Consider the following 21,972-nt stretch of genomic DNA (forward strand, 5'->3'; position numbering starts at 1 on the left):
ACCCCTATGTTTATAGCAGCACTATTTACAACAGCTAAGCTATGGAAACAACCGAAGTGCCCAAAAATAGATGACTGGATCAAGAAGATGTGGTATATATACACAATGGAATATTGCTCAGAAATCAAAAAACATAAACTCATGCAATTTGTAGCAACATGGATGGAGCTAGAAGGGATCATCCTCAGCGAAATAAGTCATAAAGAAAAAGAAAATAGCAGATGGTCTCACTCAAAGCAGGAATTTAAAAACCTAAATAAGGGTCCAGGAAAAAGACATTATAATAAAGTAAAAATCAAAATTAACAAGCAACTATAAACCAGATTCACACTACCGGGGGTTAGGGGGTGGGGAGAGGAAGGAATAGGTTCAAAATAAGGGGAGTGCAATTGTATGGGGAATATAGCCAAAATGAAAATACATACATTGTGCAAAAATGAAAAATGATGTAAGAATTATATAAAAAAGAATATTTAGAAAAAGGAAATTCCTCAGTGTAAATGGGCAATATTCTAAATAAAAATTGGTGTTCATGTTCTAATTAGATTGTTCAATTAATAAGTATTATAAAATTGTTCCTTTTTTGTGAAACCTGTAAATATGACACCAATTTTATTTTAATATTACTTTTGTGGCCAATATTTTGAATGGAAAATGCACACTTCCTTTAAAAAGCAATTTACACTATTATATATTTAAGAGATTTGCTTTAACTTAAATGACAAAATTATTAAACTGAAAGGTTCATTGGCAAGGTCATTATTTTAAAAACAGCCTAGGTTAAAATGTCATATTGCAGAATAATAAATTACATAGATATTGAGCTTAAATTATGAGTGGAATATTTAAAAAGGAAATAGACATTTCTAATCATACAAAATTAAGAAAGTTTTACTCTTTTGTGTCTCCCTGGTGGCATATGGTGGCATAATATCTCCCTGGTGGCATAATATCAAGCTATTGCAGCTGCTGCAGCACTACTTGGATCCCTGATCCCGGGCAGGCCAGGGAGCAACCCACTTGGTGCCGCAGACCTGTGCTGCCTAGCCCATTGCTCCTCTCAGGAGTGTATTTCAGTAGATCTGCCTATTCTGCTCTCTACTGTCTCTGGTGAATCCTCTCACCCCTCCCCTTTGGCTAATACCCCAGTTCTCCTATGCATAAATAAATAAATCTTTAAAAAAAAAGAAAGTGTTACTCTCACACATAGCTGAGTGTAGGTGAAAATGCTTATCTCAGATGAAACCAACTCTCATTGGATTTAGTTCACATTCAGCTTTTGCTCTCTCTTCATGAACTTTCTTCTACTTTTAGTGGTCTGTTTAAATACCTCACAGAAAATGTAATAAGCCAAAACCAAAGCAATGGTCTATTGATGAAAAAATTCCTACAGTATCTTTTCCAAATCTTGTAATTTGCTCTGTGTGTTTTCCTGGTTCTAATTGATGATAGATTAAATGAAAGTACAAAATATCTCTTAAAACATTTTATACATTTTATATAGTAATATCCTTGTCACTTGACATAACAATCACATTGATTCTTTCTCTGTACCATTTTCATGAGGTCATCCAGAGATAACATTCAACAAATGGAAATTCTATTTTCCAAGAATATGTAACTTGAGCTGTGTTAAAATTTCATGAAATTTAAATCTAGGATGTATGATTTTCATCCAATATAAACAAAATGTCTAAGCAAACGGTCAAGATAAAGTTAAATTTCATTTAGAGATACAAACTTACAGGTTTCTAAGAAACATTTACTGTCATTCAGTTAACTATTTTAATATTTATATAATTTCCCATCCTGTTAAAATTTGCTTTATTTTAATGATGATAAATTGCAGGTATGGAATATCTTTAATAGTCAACAGTATACAAAAGGAAAAGCCCTTTAAAATTGAAAAATAAATGAAAATTAGCAAGTAATTTTTATAATTAATTTATGCTAGGATAACAAATCAGATCTTAAATCTTTGTCTATATGTGTTACAATGTTATATTTTACTTTTTCTTAAATAATCAATGAAACAAAAGACAAAGATGAATGGACTACAGCTAATAAACTGTATTGTTTCTTATCAATATAAAGCATGTTCTTAATTCCTTAACTGACAGATCAATAATTTTGTGCTGGATGGTTAGAAAAGAAATGTAAATTGCAGGGCTAAGTTTGATATTTAACATGAAACTAGATAAAGAAAGATAAAATTAATGAGTTATAGTCCGTGTTAAGTAAGATACAATTCCCAAGTATTTTTCTAACATTTCTAAATCAAAAGTTGAATAAGTTCTGTGAGAACCTACTTAATATACCTCTGAGTCCAAATACTGAGGAATTAGCTATATTCGTATATAATTGATAATGAACAAAAATTAAAATCCACAAAAATACAAGCATTATAGCACAGCCTTTGTAAGGACAGACTGTAAAGATTAGCTACCTTTATGCTTAATCCAAATCCTCCTACAGTTTGTCTTCTAATGGTCACCGTTCTTTCCTGAAAGACAGGATTTTAAAAGTGGTTAGCAATTCCTAATACTATACTTGCACAACATTTCCTCTTCTGGGTTTTGTTCTTATTATTTAAAAGAAAATATTTTGTGATAGCACAGAGCCTCCAAATATTTCAATAAATGAAATATTTATAATTTTAAAACCAAATGTTAATAATTTATTAATTATAACTATATAGGTCAAGATAAAATGGATCTATATTGTTATTAAAATGCTAAACTTTTAAAAAATAAAGTATTTTAAGACATTTTGGAATCTTAACTTTTAAATCTCTTCTTGTTTTCACATTATGCATTCCTATTGGTCAAGAAATGACAAGATTCTGGTTATATATAACTCAATGTCAATGGTAAAAATTATCTTTGACAATCAAAGTTTTATCTCTTTCACTATCAAGTTTTTATTGCTTGTAGAGAAGAGAGCTGAGCTGGTAGGCTGCTATGTCAAGTGATATATAGCTGGTAGGCTGCTATGTCCCGTGATATAAATGATTCATTTATATGCCTAGAATTCAAACCGTGAATGGATCATGTTCAAAATGGATTTTACACCTAAGTATTAGTGATTATGGAATTATCAGTTTTCTTCCACAACAGAAATAATAATTCAGTCCCTGGAACATGAAACTTGAAAAATCATATAGAACCACATGTGGACACATTTTTTTAATTTTCAATAAAAATTCAACATTACTCTGCATTAAGACAATCATCTTACATAATACACACTCAGGAAGTGTGCTGAGAGATTAGGAAAGCTTTTATTGACAACATTCTACACTTATTTTTAATCTCCTCATGTTCTTGACAGTTTCCCTGTTCAGAAAGAGTTGAGATACCACCCTTTTTCTTTTGCATTTGGGGTAGAGAGTTGTCAACTGATCCCCAAATCTCCATAAATGTCTGATTCATTTGGCTATATTACCCATTACCAAATCTAAATGCTCTTGCTTTACTGAGTGAATTCTCTCTTCTAATTTTAATTTTCTTCTTATTTATACATTTTTACATCATTGTTCATTTTTAAACAATGCTTGCTTCCCCCCACACACCTCAGGTGTAGTCCCCACAGAATTTCCTTCACCAGTGGACCCATGCACCATCATGACAGTCCCCTGTGAATTCTTTCTTATTGGTTTTGTAGGGGAGTTATGTAAAACAGATATAATTTAAAAATAACTAAAAGAACATATGAAATACCTGTTCTTGTGGCTTTTTCTAAGCACTTTAATAAAATATTAAATCTCATCATTTTACCAAAGGTATAAGGTACTTTCATTCAGTCAAATATTTAGATTTCATAAATAAAAGCAAAATTATGCTTAAAGAAGATGATTGTAATAACAGAATGTGGGGTTTTTAAGTCAGTCATTTTGAATTTGAAACTTAATCTTATTCATTGTAGATTAATTTATATATTTTAAAATCATTTTTTAAAGATTTATTTATATATTCATAAAAGAACTGGGGTACAGCCCAGAGGTGCGGGAGGTGAGAGAATTCACCAGAGACAGAGTGGGGAACAGAACAGGTGGACTGACTGAAAAACACTGCTGAGGGAAGCAGGAGAGTCAGGAGAGGTCTGCTGTGCCACATGGGTTTCTCCCTGACCAGCCAAGGATTGAACTTGTGTTGCAGAGGCTACAGATAGCTTCATAGTGTTGTGCTTAACCCCTTGCATAACCAAGGAGGCCCCTAAAAATCAATTATTTACTAATCAATAGTATTTAATAAAATATTTTTTTTTTAATTTTAACCATGTGCTAAGGAATTTGGTCTATTTTTAAATGATAGGTTTTACATGTTAGCTAGACATATTTTTCAAGCCAACACTAAACTTATATTCATGCAAATAAATGTATAACTTCATTATAATTTACGCAAGCAAACTTAAACGTAAAATATGCTTTTCATATTAAATAATACAATACACTGTATTTTTTTTTTTTGTTCAAAAGCTCATTGTTATGTCACTTCCTATTGGTGGAGTCACAAGGTTTAAAATGAGGAAAGTATGACAAGATGTAGTGTTTTTTTTAAAACTTACATTGGGAAATGTGTGCTTATAAATATACCTGCATTTAAAAAAAAACAAAAATGAAGGTTAACACATGTGTGACACATATACAAAATACAAATTAAAATGACTTGAATATGGGCCTCCTTGATGGTGCAGGGGTTAAAGACAGTACGATCAAGCTATTCCCAGACCTTGCAACAGGAGTTTGATCCCAGGCAGGCCAAAAGCAACCGACATGGCACAGTAGACCTCTCCTGTCGCTCCTGCTGCTCCCTTCAGCAGTGCCTTTCAGTAGATCTGCTCTCCACACTCTCTCTGGTGAATCCTCTCACTGCCACTTTTCTGGCTTATACCCCAGTTCTTGTATGCATAAATAAATATTTTAAAAATAAAATAAAATAACTTGAATACATAATGAAAATGTTCTTTAACTGAATTGGACAAGAGCAATTGATTAAATGATCTTTATTTATGCTCCATTTAATGATTAGCTAAAGGGAGGTAATACATTGCAACAATATCTAAATAGAATTCAGAGACCTCAAATTCACAGTGACTCAAAAGTATACACAAGTTTATAAATTTGGCAAATTATTCAAATGGTGTGAGATATGTAACTTGGTGATAAATAATACATACACACAGCTTTATTTGGAGGATCCATGTTCGTTAAGGACCATAGCTTATAGTAGTAGAAACTAAATGAACACAAACACACACAACCGCACACATAATGTGCTAGTTTTAAAAAGAATTCTCACTTAGTACTGACATTTAATTATATAATTTACATTTATATACCTCATAATCCAATATTTATATCACAAAGTATGTCAAATACTAAAAGACTCAGAGATAGGACAATTGAATGGTTGTAATTGTTCTTAAAATGTATGGTAGTATACTACACATTACCATACTAGCCTATATATATAGTATATGTAGTTTACTGTAGTATACTATATATAATTTATATTTAAAATACTGTGTATGTTTTAACTAAATGGGAACCAAAATATTCACATTATCAAAAATGTTGCTATTATATAATCCAGGCATAATCATTTTTGAGGCATGTATTTTAAAAAAAAGGAGAAACGAAAGAAATGAGAACAATATAAAAACTGGAGAAATTATCATCCAGAATTGTTTGCACTGATTTTCTGTAACAGTAACAAGATATGTAAGAAAAGAGGTGCTATAATTAGCACTTTTTGATAGTTCAGGAAGAGTGAATGAACTTAAATAAAGAAATGCTAATAAATGACAATCTCTAATTATCAAAAAATTGATTATGTGTATTTACAGCTCTCATTAATTACTGATATTATGATAATTAAAATACGCTGTGCCTTTGACTTTTTTTTTTTCACTACAGTTTCCTGGGAGCTGAGATTAGTATTGTTCACAGTTGTATGCCAAGCACTTAGCATAGGCCTTAAAAATATGTTAGTAGTTATGTGTTACATTAACAAAGAGGTTATTTTCCAAACGCTTTTTCCAAGTAATCTTCACAATAGCCCACTGGTATAGATAATGTTTTCCTAATTGCAGATTAAAACAGTGAAATATTATAAACCTATTACAATAACAAAAATATAAAACATTGACAATATCAGATGCTGGCAAAATTCTCATCAAGAGGAATTTTTACTCTTTCTGGTTGGATTTCAAACAAGATTTTGGTAGTTTTCTACACAGGTAACTATAATCTGAATATGCAATCTAGAGTTGTATTCCTAGTTATCTATTCAACTAATTTTAAAATTCATGTTTACATACAAGCCTGCATGAAAGTGTTAAAAGCAGCTTTGCTTTATTAATAATTGGCAAAAACTGAAAGTGACAAAACGTTCTTCAATATGTAAATGGATAAAGCAAAGAAAACAAACAAAAAACACTGTTAAATTTATATAATGAAATATTCTATAATAAAAAGAACGAACTATCCATCTATAAAGATACATGGGGAAATGTTAAACGTACATTAGTGAATAAAAGAAGCCATTCTGAAAAGGATACATACCCAGACTCCATTTAGACGACATTGTGGAAAGGCAAAACTACAGTGACAATAACATGATCAGTGGTGACTAGGAGTTCAGAGAAAAGGAGGGAAATTTGAAGAGATAAATTTAGCACAGAGGATATAAAGGGAAATGAATGGAGCCTCCTTGGTGACCTTGGGGTTATGTCCCAGCAGTACCACTGCTATAGCCAGATTTCTATCCCAGACAGGGAGTTAACCCACATTTGAAACAGACATCTGTCCCACCCATGACTCCTCTTTGCAGTGTATTGCATTAAAACTGCTTTTTCTGCTCCTCACTCTGTCTCTGGTGAATCCTTTCACCCTGCCCCCATCCCATACCTTGGGTCTACACCACAGTTTTTCTATGCAATAAATAAAGATTTTTAAAATGTAAAGGCAAATGAATGATATTTATTCTTTACACAATCCTGGATGCATGGCACTATGCATTTTTCAAAATTTGTAATACTTTAAAAGACAAGGAGTAAACCTTCATATATACAAATTTAACATTCATTTACTAAGTTAGGATATCCAGGGAAAGAATTCAAATTGTGTGGGTCTCCCTCTTGGTGCAAGGGGTTGACTCAGCACTGTGAAGCTGTTGGCAGTCACTGAAACATGGGTTTGATACCCAGCCAGGGAGATGACACACATAGCCCAGTAGACCTCTCCTGTCCTGCCCGCTGCTCCCCTCAGTAGGGTATTTCAGTCAATTTGCCTGTTCTGCTCCCCACTCTGCCTCTGGTAAATCCTCTCACCCCACCCCCACACCTCTGACCTGTACCCCAGTTCTTGTATGCATAAACAAATAAATCTTAAATCTTTTAAAAAATAAAATTGTGATGAAATAATCTAACTTCATTAAAAGCATGTATTACTACCTCAATAAAAAGAATGGGTTGGAGAGGAATGGGGGTTAGGGGAATATGAGGTAGGGGCATAGCTGTGCTAACCTAGGTAACTGGAAATGCATTCAGTCTGTAAAATAAATGGTTAATATCTAAAGATCAAAGGAAAAGCTCATAGCACTAGATTTTAGCTCATACAATTGTTTCACATGAGGGAATAAGGTAACAATTCTAATAATTTGAAAATATTGACTTCTGTCTACTCTAAATCAAATACCTCTTCCTCTTTCAACTTAAAATCTTTCCATGAGAGACACCATCTCCTCACTACAAATCCTGTCAAATACTTTCCTACCTATGTAGCTGCAAGGGTAACTAGAATGATTAATACAAACTCCCTGGCCTCCAGGGACTCATGGTCTTTTGGAGGCAGTAAACATGCCAAGAGAGAAGTGCAATACATGTCATGTTAGTAACAAAGAGAGCAATATAAACTGGTCAAGGAGAGACTTCATTTATCTTTAAGTGTGTGAAGTCAATGTCAGCTTTGCTTGTTTTGTGCTTTATGCTAAAAATCATGTGATCCTTGTCTTGATGGTGTTTTTAAGAGCAAATCTAACTGAACTTTTCAAATTCAGATTTTGTCTTACTCCTCTCTTAAATCATAAATTTTTCCTTATATTTGTCCCTTAATGATGACACCGCAACTTACAATGCCACTTTCCCTATGAGTTTGTACTTACCACATTACATCCTGCCCCACTCCACCTCGTAAACAACTTGACCCATAACTCAGATCCTTGATTAATGAATGTTCTTTCAAAGCTTGCCTTTTTGTACACACTTCATCTTCTGCTTAGGAGTTCTAACCTCCATGTATATATTGCAAATTCTGCCTATTATTTAAGACATTATTCATTAGCTACTTCATCCGGGAATCAGTCCCTCACTTATACCTCTGTATTTTGTGCTATCACCATTTCTATACAAACCAACATTGTAGAATATTTCATGTTCATGAACATAAAATTTTTGAGACCCTGCTCTGTGTCAGAGATTGCATAGTCTGTTTTACATGGATTAACTAATCAATCCTTGCTCGATAAGACTTATGTTTTTATTCCCATTTATATGATTTACATATAAGAAAATGAAATCAATTTTATTATTTTCCTCAGTTACTTATATGGAATCTGAGATTGCTGAAATAGTAACTCTAATAACCTGACCTAAAACTAGTATAATTGTAACATCCATACTTTGTCTTTTTATTTGGATTCATATTCACTTAAAATCTGGGGCCAGTTAAGATATGTAGGTGTTTATTTATACATTCGTCCTTAAATATTTATGCCTGTGACAACTAATAAAAGATAATTGGACAGGGATTAGTAGTATTTTTCTTTTGAAAATGCATTATTTTCTTGGATAATTTTGTGACACACATGTATTGTCTACAATTGAAGATACTAACTCTGTTCATAGAAATTGAAATCATTAAGTTTATTGCAAAAAATATGATTTTGTTATTTGAAAATGGTGAACACAAAAGGGACTTTTAAATGCATTATTAAAAAGGAACATACTCAGAATCATTTGGTGATTATATACTCATCAAAGAGAGGAGACAACAATACAAACCAAATAAATTAGCAATCTAGATTTATATGATATGGCTTATAAATAAGGCTTTGTAACTGGGGGCTGAAGTCAAAGATTGTTACAGGTGGTGTCCCCAGGAGGGGGTTGCTGGTGAGAGTGATAGTCCCAAGGGAAATGCGAACAAAGTATGGGCAGGTGGAGACTCTGATATGAAATATGAGGGACTGCAAAAATAGCCCCCATGATTCGGTGTTCAGGATTCAGTGTTTGGGATTTCAGCATTTTAGGATCTTCAATGACACTGAGGTCAGCCATTTCTGTCCCCACTGTGCCAATCCTCCAGAAGGCTGCTGTGGGCCTCTGAAGGACATGGAGAGGCTTCCAACAGCCAGCCTAAGAGAAGAAAGGTTCAGAAGCTTTGCAGGTAACCAAGAGACTAAAACTGTTCCCAGTTTTGCTGCTGTTACAGCCTGAAAGGGAAGGTGAAGACACAGAGCTAGTCACCTCACTTAGATGCATGAGTGTGGCTATTCATTGGGTACTTCAGCTGCTGCAGCTGCTGTTTTGAGTGTTACTTTTCTGGTGCTGTGCTAGGGCTTCTTAGCAGCTCCGGGAGCTTCTCCAAGGTGTCTTCTCCTGTTTTAGTAGGTTGGATCCTGGCCTGTCATCTGGTTTCCATGTGCTCCAAAGCTCCCACGGGTGGGAAAAGCCATCTTGGGAGCATTTGTGTTGAGGACTTTAAAACACTGGAGACTGCTTCATGTGAGGTAAATGGCCATTTGTGGCCTCAGTAACTCTTTGTTTTCCCTGGCTTGTTATATAAATCCCATTATTGTTTTTCTCTGAACCTGAGTAGACTTGCAATTTTACATGTGGTTAAACTCTGACAGTTACCAGTAAACTATTTGGGCAGTGTCCTTGGCCAGTTTTAGTGCCCCTTGCTGCTCTTTATCAGTATAATCAATTTATTGTGTGTATACCTAGCATGAAAACCATAATAGGACATATAAATTAGAATATTAAATGCATATATATTATTGTGACCACTTGCTATCCTGTATGTTCAAGTATTTAACTCACTTATTTCAAAAAATGCATTTTTAATTAACATACTTATATTTTAGTAATATGAATGCAAGTATTGTAATACAGTCTGGGCTTATTTGGATGTTTCATTACAAAGACTCAGTGACAATAAGCTGCAAAATTGATACAATAAAAGAACAATATTTTGGTCTTAAAAATAAAATATTGAGATTTGTCTATAAATTTGCTTTTTTATGTAAGAAGAAAATTTTATTGAAAATCAATCACTGCAAGGATAAATAAAAGCTGATGGTGCACAATAGATCGATGTCTTTAAAAATATTAATTTAACATGTTAGGCATAACAATAACTTCATGAGAAAAATTTCATCAGTTTAAAAGATGCTCTCTTACCAGTGCAATTACTGCTCTTGTGCTGAATATTACCATTCATTTATTTATTTGCCTTTGGAAGATTCAACTAACAGCACCAATATTGCTCGTACCTTCTCTGACTTAATTAAAGTTGTTGCTAGCAATCACTAGATTTGGTACAGCTACAATGCTTCTACAATGGTTACATCAGAACTGTCCCACCATGGGAACTTAATGCTGCAGCCAACACAACCATGTCTGGAGATAGTATTTTTACTCAAAGCACAATCTAGAGAATGGTCATATCTACTGCAACTCATGCACTGGGAAAATTAGGAACACCAGTGACTCTATCATCAGTGGTTATTGGTTATTTATAAGAAAAAAAAAACACATAAGAACAGGATATAAAGTTTTCCATCATGGTCTTATAAACTTGAATGTATAACAATAACAGAGAAAGATTCTCTATGGCTTCAAAAGCCAGATGCGTGTACCTTGTTCTATTACATAATCACAATTATTTAAACCATAATTGTCTACTTATATGTGTGTTTTTAATTTTTAGAAGTACTTATAGTCTCCACTTTCCTAATCTTATTTGCAGTGCATTTAGAATGATTGTCTTCCAAATAAAAGAACGTGTGAAAAAGGAGAACAGAATCAAAATACTATCCACAACTTCATTAATAATGAATGTAATAGGGAATAGTATTCAAACAACAACTTCTGTGTCACCTTTACTTATTCATAATCCTTTTTCCCTTTAAAATGGATTCAGGGAAATAAAATGCATTTACTTAGAATATATCTAATTTTATAGCATGTTCTAATAGGTACTAGTCTAACTGTTGACATGAGATTACTTTGTAAAAGTTTGCATATATATATATACACACACATACAAAACATATACACACAATATATATATAACATATATATATATACATCATATAATAAGACATATGTATGTTGTGTGTTGTATGCCAGATATATATACACACACAGAGCACACGTATATGTGTGTGTTGTGTGTGTGTTTGTGTGTTGTATGTCAGATTCTGATTCTGTATTAAATGTCTGACTGAGATAGAGAAAAGTACATTTATGTATATGTGTGTGTATATGCACACATGCATACATATTTAAGGCTATATTCTCCATCCTTCATGACTTAATTGAAATTTAGCACCAGTGATGGCACTATCTATTCTTGCAGTGATCTCTGTCCTTATCAATTTTTCCACAGGCAATATACCTTACCTTAAACAGTTCTACATCCTTTTCACACTCATGTGGGAATTAACACTAACTCCTTACTCTAAAGTTAAAGGCATATGAATGCTATTTTAAGGAAATTACAATTTCTTTTTTGTTGTATTTATTTATTTGTTTGCTTATTTATTTATTTGTTTTTGAGATTTATTTATTTATACAAGCCAGAGGTGCGGGAGGGTGAGAGAATTCACCAGAGAAGAGCAGGGAGCAGAATAGTCAGAGGGATCAAAATACACTGCTGAGGGGAGCAGCAGGCGAGACAGATTTCCATGTGGGAATCTCCCTGGCTGGCCTGGAATTGAACTGGCACCACAGAGGCTGCAGACAGTTTCACTGCACTGTGTTGAATCTGCTGTGCCACCGGGGAGGCCCCGGAAATTACAGTTTCACTGGTAAATTTATTAATTGTATTTTTTTCTCCCACAAGAACAACTAAAGAAAGTTGTTTTGTTTTGTTAATTCTAAATTCTACAAATGCCTTCTAGATCTCTGTTGAGTTACTGATTATATTGTTGTTAAATAACTGCTAGTTTGGCCCTATTTGAAATTTAATCTCTAAGATTTTCTTATATTTCCCCTACAACTTTGAATCCTGTGTCTCTTTCTATGATAAAATATGTATCCATCTTATATTGACTTTACCCTCATTGGCCTTCTAAAAATATATCATCAATATTTAAATTAATATCATAGGCTAAATTTGATTTGCTCTTAAGGCAGCATTGAAGGGGATAGTGTCTGTAGGGTTGCCACCACTCTCTGATTTAGAGTTGTAGATAATTTGGGGGGATGGCAGTGACTGAATATTTATTTTCTGACCTCAAGGGCAGATGATGGCTTTCTCTGATGCTAACTGAAACTTTAACATGTTTTATTTAACAACATTGATGTATGATTCTAATCAGCAGGTAATATATTATCTTCATTTACAGATATTGCACAATTGCTGGTTGAATTTTGTTATCGTTTCCAAACTATCATAAAAGGAAAACATGTTGTCTAATCTGAACTCAGTGTGAAAACTTCAATGAAATTGTCTCAATAAATTATTTAAGATATTTCAGAAAAACAGTTGATATATATGAGCAAAAATCTAGCCATCTACTGTAGGAGTCTAGTCTCTATATTGTTTTATAGTTTGTATGTTACCAATTACAAAATATTTGTTATTTGTATGATGTAAGGATTAGGTGTATTTTTTTTCTTTTCTCACAGACATATTGCAATGTTTTAGTTCTGTTTATTCAAAATATTTCATTCTACCTTTGAACTGATTTGACATTTGTCACAGAGCAATTGGGCAATGGTTAGAAGGAACATGGACAGTTCATTTCCTCCCCTTTTACATAAGATACTTAAAAACCAGGACATTTAAAGTAAAATGTGTAGGGCCTCCCTGGTGGCGCAAGGGGTTGAACTCAGCACTGGGAAGCTGTCTGGAGCCTCTGCAGCATGGGTTCAATCCCTGGCTGGCCTGGGAGCTGCCCACATGGCTCAGCAGACCTCTCCTGACTAGCCCCCTGCTCCCCTCAGCAGTGTTTTTTAGTACATCTGCCTGTTCTGCTCCTCACTCTGTCTCTGGTGAATCCTCTCACCCTCAGCACCTCTGGACTGTACCCCAGTTCTTGTATGCATAATTAAATAAATCTTTAAAAAATAAAAAATAAACTGTGTATATGTGTTATTTAGGAAGTCAGGAGAGACTAAGATTCAGAAAGACCAGAGCAGATCTCTAGTGGATATCTAAGTCTAATCCCTGGCACAAAGACAATTTACAAAATTAATGAGAATGAAATGAATTAACAAATGCAGCAAACCCTGGAGATGGAAAATATTTTATTTCTAAAATTACCTCATTAGAATCCAAATGTCCGGTTTCAATAACAACAACAAACAAAAATCACAAAGCTTTTTAAAAAAAAAACACACAGGAAATTATGATCCATTCAAAGGTGATATTTCTTCTTAAGTACATGAAACATTTTCTGGAATAAACCACATGCTAGACCACAAATAAAATCTCACTATATTTAAAAAGACAGAGTGCATACAAAGAACTGTCTCTAATCACAATGGGATATAGTTAGAAATCAATAACAGAAATAAGAATGACTTTCACAAATTTGTACAACTTAACAACATACTCTTCAGCAAAATATGGGTAAATCAGCAAGAAATCACAAAGGAAAATAAAAATACAGGAGAATGAAAATGAAGTTGCAACATACCAAAACAAACTGAATACAATGCAAGCAGTACCAAGAGGGTAAATTTCAATTGTTAAAATTTGAAACTAGCCCTTGAAAGAAGAATATAGAACTGAGACATTCAAAGGGGAAGGAAAAGGAGAAGATGAAGTGTCAGTGTGGGAGGAACTCAATGGACTATGGGTGCTTTGGTGGTGGAAGCACTATGGTAATATCATTGCAAGGAGGGATTCATATACTTTCAAAATGCAAACAACAATATAAACCAACATTACCTCAACAACAACAACAAAAGAACAAAATCATAAAAAAGGTAAACCTCATATAAACAACGCAATTTTACTACTTAAGGAAATAGAAAAAGAAAAAAAACTAAGCCCAAAGCTAGCAGAAGGTGAGATAACATCATAGTTAGACCAGAAACTGAGAAAATAGTAAATGGAAAAGCAACAGGAAGAAAAATAAATGAAATTAAAAGTTAGTTCTTAGAAAAGATTATTAAGAATATAAGTGTTTATCTAGATTGGCTAACTAAGAATGAAGATTCTAATTTATAATATCAGAAATAAAAATGAGTATATCACCATCAATTTTTGGAAATAAATTGATACCTTGGATAGCTTGGATTAAATTGGTGGTTTCTTAGAAATGCAAAGTCTACAAAGACCGCATCAATAAAAAATAGAAAATGTGAGTATACTTAATACTAGTAAGCAGGCTGAACCAGTAGTTAAATATATTCTAAAAAATAAAAGCCCTGAATCTGATAGTTTCACTGGTGATTTCAAGCAAATATTTAAGGATGAATTAATATCAATTTTTCCACAATATTGAAGAGGTTGAAAAACCTCCTAACTCAATGTTTTGAAGCCAGCAGTCACATGATACTAGAAAAAGGACATTATAAGAAAAGAAAGCCCCAGAATTAGGCCTCCCTGGTGGTGCAGTGGTTGAGCACTGGGCTGCAAAGCTGCCTACAGCCTCTGCAGCGCGAGTTCGATCCCCGGCTATCAGCGAGGGTCCCGCATGGCGCGCAGACCTCTCCTGCCACCTACTGCTCCCCTCAGCACTGTATTTTGTCAGCCTGCCTGTTCTGTTCCCCACTCTGGCTCTGTTGAATTCTCTCACCCTCCTCCGCTTCTGACTGTACCCAGTGCTTGTATAAAGAAACAAATAAATCTTAAAAAAAAAAATTAAACTACAGAACTAATAACCTTTGTGATCATCGTCAAAAATGTCCTCAATGAAATACCCACAAAGTAAATTCAGCAGCATATTAAAGTAATTATACACCCTAATTATGTGGGATGTATTTCTAGAATGCAAATATGTTCCAACATATGTCACTCAATCAATGAAATGTTCCACATTAACAGAATGAAGGAATGCACAGTAGACAATCATTTCAGTTGAAGGAGAAAAAGCTTTTGACAAGTTAAGCACACTTTCATGACAAGTTAGTACTCTCCCAACACTCAGCAAACTAGGAATAATAGGAAACTACCTCAATATAACACTGTGTATACAAAATCCACAGATAAGATTATAAAGGTAAAGGACAGAAAGTTTTATTCTAAGATCAAGGCAAGGATGCCTACTTTTACCACATCTATTAGACATAGTACCACAAATTCTAGTTAGGTAAATCAGGCAAGAAATCTGGGGGTAGGGAAATTATCCAAATTCCTCTGCAAAGTAGTAAGATACAAGGCAGACAGTAGTAAGATACAAGGCAGATTAGAAGGCTTAATGCTGATAAGATGTCAATAGTATCTAAAATGAGCTACCAATTCAATATCACCATCAAAATTTCAATGTAATTTCTACAGAAATGGGAAGATAAGTCCTAAAATTTATATGGAATCTCATAGAACTGCAAGTACCCAAAATTGTCTTAAAAAAGACAAAACTGAACAAAACATACTTCACGATTTCAAAATTTACCACAAATCTACAGTAATCAAACCAGTGTACTGACTGACATAAAGATAGACATATAAAGCAATGGAACAGAATAGGATGACCATGTGTAGTCAAATGATTTTCAACAAGGGTGCCAAGACCCACACTATTAAGAAAACTGAATATATATCCCAAAAGAATAAAATTGACCCTTACAAATGCAAAAAATAATTCAAAATTTATCAAATTCATAGATATGAGAAAAAACTGGGAAAATATTCATGATCTTGGACTTGGTGATACTTTCTTGGATAAAATAGTAAAAGTACGGCCACCAATAGAAAGACAATCATGGCTTCATCAAAATTAAAAACTTTTCTTACAGGAAACAGTCATCAAAGTAAAAAGGCAGTCCACAGAGTGGGAGAAATATTTAAAAATCAAATAGCTGATAAAGGATTAAACCGAAAAGTAGCCTGGTATTAATTACCATTTTATCCAGCAATTTCACTTCTTGGAACATACATAAAATTATTATTGACTTAGATATTTATACTTCCATGTTCACAGCAATGTTATTAAGGCCAAAAGATGGAAGAAACCCAAATGTTCAAAGTAAACAAAATGTATACATGCAATAGGTTATTATATATTATTGTAAAGAAGCAAAATTGTATTGTATGCTACAATATAGATGATCATTGAAGTCATCATGTTAAGTGAAATAAGTTAGACAAAGAAGTGAAAATATTGCATCCTTCCACATAGTATTATTTGGCCAGAATATTTACTAAAGAGCGACAGAAAGTACAATAGTTGCTACTGGGGAATGTGAAGCTGGAGTTATTGTTTCATTTGTACAGTATGGGATGATGAAAATTCTGGAGATGGATATTGCAAAGTAATATAAATGTATTCAATGTCACTAATCTGTACACTTAAATTTGTTAAAAAGGTGAATTTTATTTATGTATAGTTTACCACAATTTAAAAAGGAATTGACCACATAAGTGTTCAATTATAAGTTTGGGAGTATTACTGTATTATTTATAATGGTCAACTGATACACATCCTATATATATGATAATATCACAATGTGTTATTATAATTTTATAGTTTGTTCTGAAATCAGGAAGTGCACACATTCCAAATTTGTTCTAATTCAAGATTGTTTTGACTATGCTAAGTACTTAGCATTTCCATGAAATTTTTAGAATCAGCTTGTAAACATCTGTAAAAATATTTTGGGGTTTAGGGCCTCCCTGGTGGCGCAGCAGTTGAGCGCTGGGTTGCGAAGCTGCCCACAGCCTCTGCAGCGCTGGTTGGATCTCCAGCTGCAACCCAGCCACGGGAGGAGGGTCCCACATGGCGCGCAGACCTCTCCTGCTGCCCGCTGCTCCCCTCAGCAGTGTGCTTCGGTCCTTCTGCCTGCTCTGCTCCCCGCTCTGGCTTTGGTGAATCCTCTCACCCTCCCGCACTTCTGATTGTACCCAGTGCTTGTATAAATAAATAATCTTTAAAAAAATATTTTGGGGTTTGATTGTTATTTTATATTTGGAAAGATACAAATAAGTACCAGTATATAACTTTTAATTTATAATTAAAATGATTCTCAATATCTTTCCACTTGTCAATTTGTTTTCTTTCTCTTCATCTCCATTTTATAGTTTTTAAGATACAAGGTATATACAATTTTTTAAAAATTTATTCCTGTATATTATTTATTTCTAAATGTATTGTGAATTACATATTAGTTTTGCTTATTGTAAATAATTGAAATATATTTACTTTGGACGTTATCATTATTTACAATAACCTTGCTTAAATATGCATGTTGTTCTAATTTTTTCTTGCAGATTTCTTGAGCTTTTCTCTGTCATTCAGATGACATTTACTAACAATGCTGTTTTACCTCTCCCTTTTCATTTTTTATAGTGTATAGCCAAAATAATATTGAATAATATAAAGCAAGATAACTACAGTGTTAGTGAGAAATGTTCATTAGGTGCTTATCTGATGGGAGTGAGGAAGGGAGGAAGGGACTATTATTTTATTAATTTAAAGGAAGAAAGGGAAATCCTGGGGTAACATTTTAATAACCAAGACAGACCCATGAATCAGAGTATAAATGATCTATGACAAAAGAATAGCTAACCGTCCTCAAAATATCCAATCTCTTTATTTAGAGAGAGCCTGTTTATTTAGGGCCTGTTGTGACTCCCACCCATCATATGTTAATGAGAAGTGAGGTGGAAACCCACCCATAGCATTAGTCACCACCAACAAAACACTCCAGGTAAGTTTATGAATGAACTAAAAATTAAATTTTCATACTTAATAGATTCAGATGACTGGGAAATCCAGGAACTATTTTAAAACTTGTAATATTCTACTGAGATCACATACGGGGACACTGTTAAGGTGATGAATTTAATTTTATATCACAACAAATGATAAACCCTAAAACTTGTCCTGTTTTATGATAATTTTTAATCCAATATAATCCAATTTTACTTAAGGACATCTTTACAGTTGCACTTTAGTGTGCAAAACAATAAATTTTGAGTTATAATTTATTACTCTAAATCTGGATTAGCAATCACAGTGTAATATGTCAACCAGTTAGAGCATTGGATGCAATTTACAAAAAAACAGCATAATTCTCTCAGGTAGCTCCACAGAATTATCCATACATAATTCCCTGTGCATAGTATTGGTATTGCGTTCAGTGACTACTACCTAAAGTTTCTTGCTTCCCAAATGCTGAGAGAGGAGCTTCAGTTTTGCAACACCTCCAAAAGTTCAATGAAATACAAGACCAGGGCAGGGAAATTACTATACACTTGTTTCATTTAGTTCTCTGTGTGCAAAACTTGAATATAAACCCTTAAGATCAGAAACCACAAGTGCCCCTCCAGTCACACACTGTCATGACTGGAAATCAAGGAGACTCACAGGTGGGGAAGGCATTAAATAAAATATGGCGGTGGACCCAGGATAGGTGCTTATACAGGGATTGCTTACTTAAAATGCAAACAAAAACTACATGAAGAACAATTGATTAGATTCTGAAAGTAAAAGAAAACTATGTTAATACTTTTCTGTGAGTAAACAATTTGATTAACTAAAAAAAAGAAAAAAAAAGAAAGAAAGAAAGAAAAAAGAAAAGAAAAGAAATTCAACAGAAGGAAATTTACTTACACCAGAATAGAAAGGCTCACCAGACACACATATCACATCCTGTTCCTGGATCATCAAAATATCTTTGGCTAGGTGTAGTCGGACTTTGAAAGGCTCCTGATTACCATCCTGCAGCAAACAAATCCCTGTCTTTGTCTTCAGACAAAAAGAAAAGAGCAAGACAGAAAACAAAAATACACTGAGTTTATAGATTAAAACGTTATAGCCTAATTGCAGTAAAATATCATGAATAATATTTGAGAACTAAGGAAATGTACTTTCATGAGTCTGAATTTAATATGTAATAAAGGTGTAGTGAAAACCATAACCATTTCACATAGAGTAGACCTCAGATAATGGGAGATTATGCTAGAAAATTCAGAGAGAAATTTGGAGACTAGGGATTCTAGCTTATAAAATATATTTGAAAAATAATATTTCATTTAAAATTTATAATATAATTTTTGTAATAGCTTTATTGAGAAAAAATCATATTATATGCAATTCAACCATTTAAAGCATACACTTCAGTGATTTATAGTGCATTCATTCACATTTGCTCAGCCATCACTATAATAAATTGCACATCATTCCTGTCACTCTAAAATAAATTAAAAAAAAAACAAAACAACCTCACTCTTTTCTGTCTCTATCACAGATATTAAATCTGAAGACACATCTACTTTCCATCATCTCTAGCCTTCATTAATCCTTCATTCCAAGTTAACAAGGTGTGCACATGCGCACGCGTGAGCGCACACACACACACACACACACACACACAATTTATACAAATGATAGAACCGGGAAGTGGAATTTACTACTTAAATTAGCATAGTTTAAAATAGAGGTGATTTAAGACCCAAGATTTTTGATTCATAATCCTCAGTTTTAGCTTCACACATTTTTGGAAATTTTAACTACATAACTTTTAATCAGCACCTTCGTCATCACTGGAAGTGTCCATGACTTTGTCACTCCTTGAAGCACGTCAGTGTTTATTTTCAGTGTCACTGAGTTTATTCTCAGTGTCAGTTTATTCTCAGTGTCACTGAGAAAAATAGTAATATCCCTCTACAAGTGCACTTAACATTCTTATTTGTCAGAAATACAAAAGAAAATTCCCTTGAGAAAGAGTATAAACTCTAGTTGTTTTTTTGCACTAAATGTCAACAGGAAGTAGGAAGTGACTATTTCAGCAAATATATTTTCATTTCATCATTATTAAGTCCTTCCTAATTTGGATAAATGGACAAATAAATATAAATATGTATTTATCCTTAGCTGTTACTGAGTGAAATATCCCAAGCAAATAGTAATAGGCTTTCACCTGAAATATACTTTCTGTGTGGATTGCTAGTGGTTATTTCTTTAAGATGATATTCCATAATGTAGATTAGACTATTTTTAATATTACAGCTTCACTGTGTAAACTGCTTTATCTCACATGTTAATACATACCATTATTAGCCCGTAATTATTGCATATTATGATATATTTTAGGGAAAAAATAGCTTTTCTGGAGTGAGGACAGTGTTCCTTCCTCATCTGTGGGAAAGTTGCACAGCAGGAACACACTATATTTTGTTGATTAACCTATTACAGAACATAACTCAAGTGGTTCTGTCTGCAGGACAAAAACATTTCATCAAAAGCAAATTATATTTTCCTTAATATAGAACATAATTTCTACTTTTTTCACATGGAAAAGTCTCTCATGCTTACAATGAAATCTTGACAGGGAGCCAAAATCAGGACTCTGTAGGGTATTGTGGGGAAGTAAAGGGTATAAAATAAGATCAAAGCCAAATGAGCATAATTGAACACATTTCTGACTTTTCAATGTACAGTACATTCTGTGCCAACTTTTTCCCAAGAAGTGTATTGGAAAAACTGGCAATCACAAATAATTCTCTCAGCTTGAGGATGAAAGAGAGGCTTTTTCCCAGAAAGCCCATAAATACATTATTGTTGCACATCAAAGTGAGATAATAATTCACCTAGGGAAAGTTTGAGGGACTAAAACACAGTTAAGGGACTTATCACATCACACTTCTGATGTGATCATAGTTTCATCTACTCATATATAACATGCAAAAAATAATGTTCCCAAATTATTTGAGAGCTATCTGGAAATGTAAAAGACTACAAACTTGCAATTCCTAAGAAGACAATAGTTAAAGAAAGCAATGAAATGGCTTTTTCTTAAAATTAAATATTTTCATTACATACATAAACTCACACACACACACCCGCATACACACACCTTTATATATTATCAATTAATAGCTCTTTAAAGAAAACAGTCAACACAGATCTAACAAACCTAACAAAATATTCAAGTGTAAAGTACATTATTCAGAGGTTATAGATGTTACATATATTCCCTTATAAAAATTTAGTTTGCATATATGAATATATATTTAAAATTCCACACATTCATCTATTTTGCAAATCTTGTACAATATCAGCATAGAATCAGACATGAATTAGACAGTAGTTTATGACCTCAGATTATTCCTGTTTATAAATATATATATGAATGAATAAGATGCAGTATGATATCTTATTAATTTTTATGGGAGCAACATGGAGAGAGGATTTAAATATTCATGAAGAAAGGGGGTGTTAAAGGAGAATCCTTAGATAGAAATATGTATAACAGTCTTGAAAAACATAATTTGATAAAAACAATTGTAAGAGGACACAAATTTATTTTATTCAAAGAGGTGAAATCTGAGTAAAGATACGGAAGCATAAGAGTAGACAGGACAGATGAAATTAGAGGACAGAAGCACAGGAATGTGTCCCTAGGGCCAAGCCTGTACATGGTAGTAGATGTCATGGAGAAGTGCCAGGAGGGGAGAAAGTGGCCCAGGCCCTGAGTTATGGGCCAGGGGCTTGAAGTAATGGAGTCACCCTAGAGAACTTAGACATATGTGGATTTATGGTTTATAACTACATTTACTTGTAATAGACA

At 33.4% G+C, this 21,972-nt stretch overlaps 1 protein-coding gene across 2 annotated transcripts in view; it reads right to left on the reverse strand.

The window, feature by feature from the left end:
* SNTG1 (syntrophin gamma 1) overlaps window positions 1-21,972 on the reverse strand; it is a gene marked incomplete at both ends in the record, with an annotated part of 271,863 nt that overhangs the window by 244,521 nt on the left and 5,370 nt on the right. For both annotated transcript variants that reach the window (XM_084230408.1, XM_084230407.1), the window contains 2 exons: window positions 2,447-2,503; window positions 19,014-19,148. In XM_084230408.1, the coding sequence (XP_084086534.1) occupies window positions 2,447-2,503; window positions 19,014-19,148 (192 nt within the window). The remainder of the gene's footprint in view (window positions 1-2,446; window positions 2,504-19,013; window positions 19,149-21,972) is intronic.

Source organism: Talpa europaea (genome assembly GCF_964194135.1).
Source record: "Talpa europaea genome assembly, chromosome: 3".
Lineage (NCBI taxonomy): Eukaryota > Metazoa > Chordata > Mammalia > Eulipotyphla > Talpidae > Talpa > Talpa europaea.